Source organism: Penaeus vannamei, chromosome 4 (genome assembly GCF_042767895.1).
Source record: "Penaeus vannamei isolate JL-2024 chromosome 4, ASM4276789v1, whole genome shotgun sequence".
Lineage (NCBI taxonomy): Eukaryota > Metazoa > Arthropoda > Malacostraca > Decapoda > Penaeidae > Penaeus > Penaeus vannamei.
This window is the reverse complement of record NC_091552.1, coordinates 7,411,080-7,414,890: the sequence shown is the minus strand read 5'-3', so window position 1 is coordinate 7,414,890 and position 3,811 is coordinate 7,411,080. Positions and strand designations below refer to the sequence as shown.

At 38.3% G+C, this 3,811-nt stretch overlaps 1 protein-coding gene across 4 annotated transcripts in view; it reads left to right on the top strand.

The window, feature by feature from the left end:
* The first annotated feature begins 417 nt into the window (after positions 1 to 417).
* The window catches only part of pcm (5'-3' exoribonuclease pacman), a 31,051-nt gene continuing 27,657 nt past the window's right edge, over positions 418 to 3,811 (top strand). For all 4 annotated transcript variants that reach the window (XM_070120619.1, XM_070120617.1, XM_070120618.1 and 1 more), the window contains exon 1: positions 418 to 655. In XM_070120619.1, the coding sequence (XP_069976720.1) occupies positions 581 to 655 (75 nt within the window). In that variant the 5' untranslated portion in view covers positions 418 to 580. The remainder of the gene's footprint in view (positions 656 to 3,811) is intronic.

Sequence of the window (3,811 nt, the reverse complement as noted above, 5' to 3'; positions counted from 1 at the left end):
TTACATACTTAGAAACCGCATTAAGTCATTAATAGGAAATATTATTCTCAAAACAATTACAAAAGTAAATTAGAGCCTATACCAAACAAGTAAAAAAAAGTTGGCATTATTCACTTCATACTACGACATCCCTCCGAAGAATTACTAATATTTGATAAGGACTAACGATATATAATAGTTGATAAAATGTGATAGATAATGAATAATAGCTAGTAATCAATAATGATCAATGATAATGATTATGATTATAATTGTGCAGTCGAAGATAAAGAATAACGGTAATAGGAATTGATGAGTGATAATGATAATAATATAAACAGTTAAAAATATTTAACAAGAAGAATAAGTAATGATTGATGATAATAATAACAGTAAGTAATGGATAAAAATATCTTGACAGAACCATCGGCTCAGCTCGCACTCAGCTGAGAAAAGGAACCAAAACATTGCACAACTTTTGACGAGAGGTGTATATACAAGGTGAAACTCGGCTGGTTTGTGGGTCTTCAGACTGGGAGGAAGCAAGCTGTAACCTCCAGAACAACTGCTACTCACTCAGGAGACCGAAAGGAGTGTCAAAATGGGTGTACCTAAATTTTTTAAGTGGATCAGCGAGCGGTACCCATCGCTGAGCGAGGTCGTCAAGGACTATCAGGTTGTTTATTTTTTCATTTTTCTCTTCTGGGTTTGAGTCAGATTTGGCTATAAATTTCTATATATGTTAAACCTTCTTTTCTCTGTATTGTTATTGTGGTTCTGAAGTTTTTATGTTGTTGTGGAGTGTGCATGTATGTTGTTTGTGAGTGAATTACAGGTTGTTGGCGGTTTTGAGAACATGTATATATTTATAGATATACCTGTTATTTTGGGGTAGGAGTTGCATGTTCCTACTATGTTGGTACTGCCAGAATGCTAATTTGTTAGGAGTTCAGCCAGTGATGATTAACCAATTGCATAATAGCATCATTATTGGTTGTGGTAGGTAGGGAGCATCCAGACTGAAAACCTTCTTACGTGCACAGGCAAGTTATTTTCAAAAGCTATAGCTTGCGCAGTTAGATTTGCAGTTTGTTCAAAAATTTGCGGTTAGTTGTTGCATAACTATTGTTTTTCAATAATTAATATTAGTGATGGATGATACATTATTTACACATTGATTCTATGGTATTGAAATAGGTTGTCATTGATGGCACAACCTGATATGGTTTAGTTCAATTCTTGAAATGGGTAGAGGTTACAGACACGGACGCGCGTAGATAGAGGGAAATGGACACCGCCATCTTATAGAGCGGGAAAAATAGAAGGGGATAGCCTATAGTTTAAGATGCGCTGGCCTTATAGTCACCGCTAAATGACGAAAATATAACGCGTGGCCGCCTTTCAAATTCAAAGTGGATGAGCTTGTTTACCTTGTGAGGAAAAACACGACACTGACCCACAAACGCATATTTGTGTTCGCGAACTAGTCCGTGTATCATTACGCGCTTGCCAAAACGATATTTGGCTAATTATCTGTGTCTGCTGGTACGCATTTATACCTTTAAAGTCTTTTAGTAATGTTATTATACTTCTTCTGCATATTTTTATATTTATCTATACCCTCATATCGAATCCTGCGCATCGAGTGTTTCACACTTTCTTGCGCCAGCCACAGGTTGACAGCTCACCATACTGCTCATTTTGAGATTGAAATCCGGTGAGAAATGTTGCGTTTCCAGTGTTGTGTTGATTCTGGGTTCTTTTTAAGACCTTTACAGTGGCATCGAAGAACAATTAGACTTCAGTAACCATCCCAGTTTTATATATGAGCCCATCAAGAGCTCCAAAGAACGAAAAAGGTGATTGATTAAAATCGAAGTAATCCCAACAGTACAAAGAAACGAAAGTTTCACGTTTCCGGATATAAAGGTATTTGGCTTATTATTTTACGGTGTGAATACAGCTCTGTCTTGCCGTACATACCGTGGTGGAGAGAATGTGTCCTGGGGGGTGTTGGGGGGCTTGCCCCCCATCAACCCTCCCCTCGGGCAGTGCCCGAAGGGCACGCCTAGTCATGGCAATTTATATTGATATATTAGGTTGGTTTATTGGTCAATATGTTTTTGGGGGTTGGAACGTGTGAATTCCCGTAGAGTTTTACTGAAATGTGGGTTGGGTTCCTGTAGAGTTTTTTTTATTTATTTCGCGTCAGTCCGTAAACTTTCAAAGATGGCGGTTACATCCGTAGAGTTTCATTGGCCGATTTTATGCGCTTTTTGTGCTAGTTTTACGCATTTTTGATTGTTATTCTTCTTATTTAAGCTTGTTTTACCCCATAAATACTTCATACCCTCCCCTGCTAACGGGACTATCAAATCAAGATCGTCCATGGAGAAATGGTACTCGATCTCCTGAACGGTTCATTCGCAAAAGAAACAACGCCGAAAATCGATGAAATCATAGGATTTCATGCAGAAAAACATCATTTTTTTCGACTTAGTCTCTGAGAGGGTGCGTTGCTCTCTGTAACAATTACCCTTAAAATGATTTATGATTGGGTCAATCCATGCTGAGTGGTAAACAGGCACTTTGACAATTTTAAGTTGCCAAAAAATAAGAAAGGGATACCTGTGTGGTGAAAAGCGCACATCCAGCATGAGCACGAGTGTTGCGATGGCTGGTCACAGGGCACTGCAGAGCAAGGTCTAGCCCTTGCTTCAGAGGGTAGCACTTCATGTTCATGCAATAGTTTCAAGCTAGCCTCATCGTCTTCAAAATAATTTTTTATAACTTGGAATGGTTTGATATGACATTTTACACACACGAAAGTCATGGCAAGACTAATTTGAAAATTGAATTTCATAGCTTCTATTTTAGCTAATGTTCATCCATTGGCTGTTTCCCTCATGAATTCTTCCCCCATCGGCTATTAAATTAACCGCGAAACAATTGACCTGTGAAATTGTGACACTGGCCTTCACAGTCAAGATAGCAGGAACATCACGGGTATGAGAGACAGAACCAGTGGAGAATTTGGTCAGTATTCCCTCAGCTCCCGTGGGAATCTCACCTTGTTTTATTATAATTTTTATTTATTTTGATAATTAAATAACTTTGTTATTATTAATTTGCGAGACAAGTTTATTTAATGAAAAGTGATTGATAATTAAAAATCTTCAAGGCTATAAGGTTAGTTCTGGTTGATTCAGTTGTGACGTCTTTTTCCAATAATAATGTTTTAAGATCACTAGTTCTGGTATCAGAGCATTCATCTTGATGCCAAGGTTACAATTTATGTAGTTTCAGTTGGTGCTAGGCAATAAGAACAATGGCAATGAGGGTACAGTTCCTCCTTGGGAAATAGATAATTTAGATTATGCAACATTTGTGTATTTGGTAATTTTACTGACTACCTTTGCATAAGCGATAGCAACGATTTTGGTATTGATGGATTCCTCTTCAATATCCAAATTTATAGAAATTGTATCACATATCCCTCTATCTGCGATAACTAGGGATAGCATGAAATGGGTATGGGTAATTCTTTACAGTATGGATGCATTCACCACAACTCCACGTCAAAAAATTTATTTTGCAAATGATCTAATTTGCTGCAACAGGGCGTGCACTTTAGGCACTGCCCAAAGGGAGGGGTAATTGGAGGCTCTTCACCCCAACACCCCCTGGGAAACATTGTCTTCACCTTGGGTGTACATGTCAAGTTTTAGCTGAAACTCGGGAACACCGGGTGGACTTCCACTGAGGGCGGTACTTTCTGAGACCTTTTGTGGCGTTACAATATGTATCTGACAGTATCTCTTGTACCGACTAC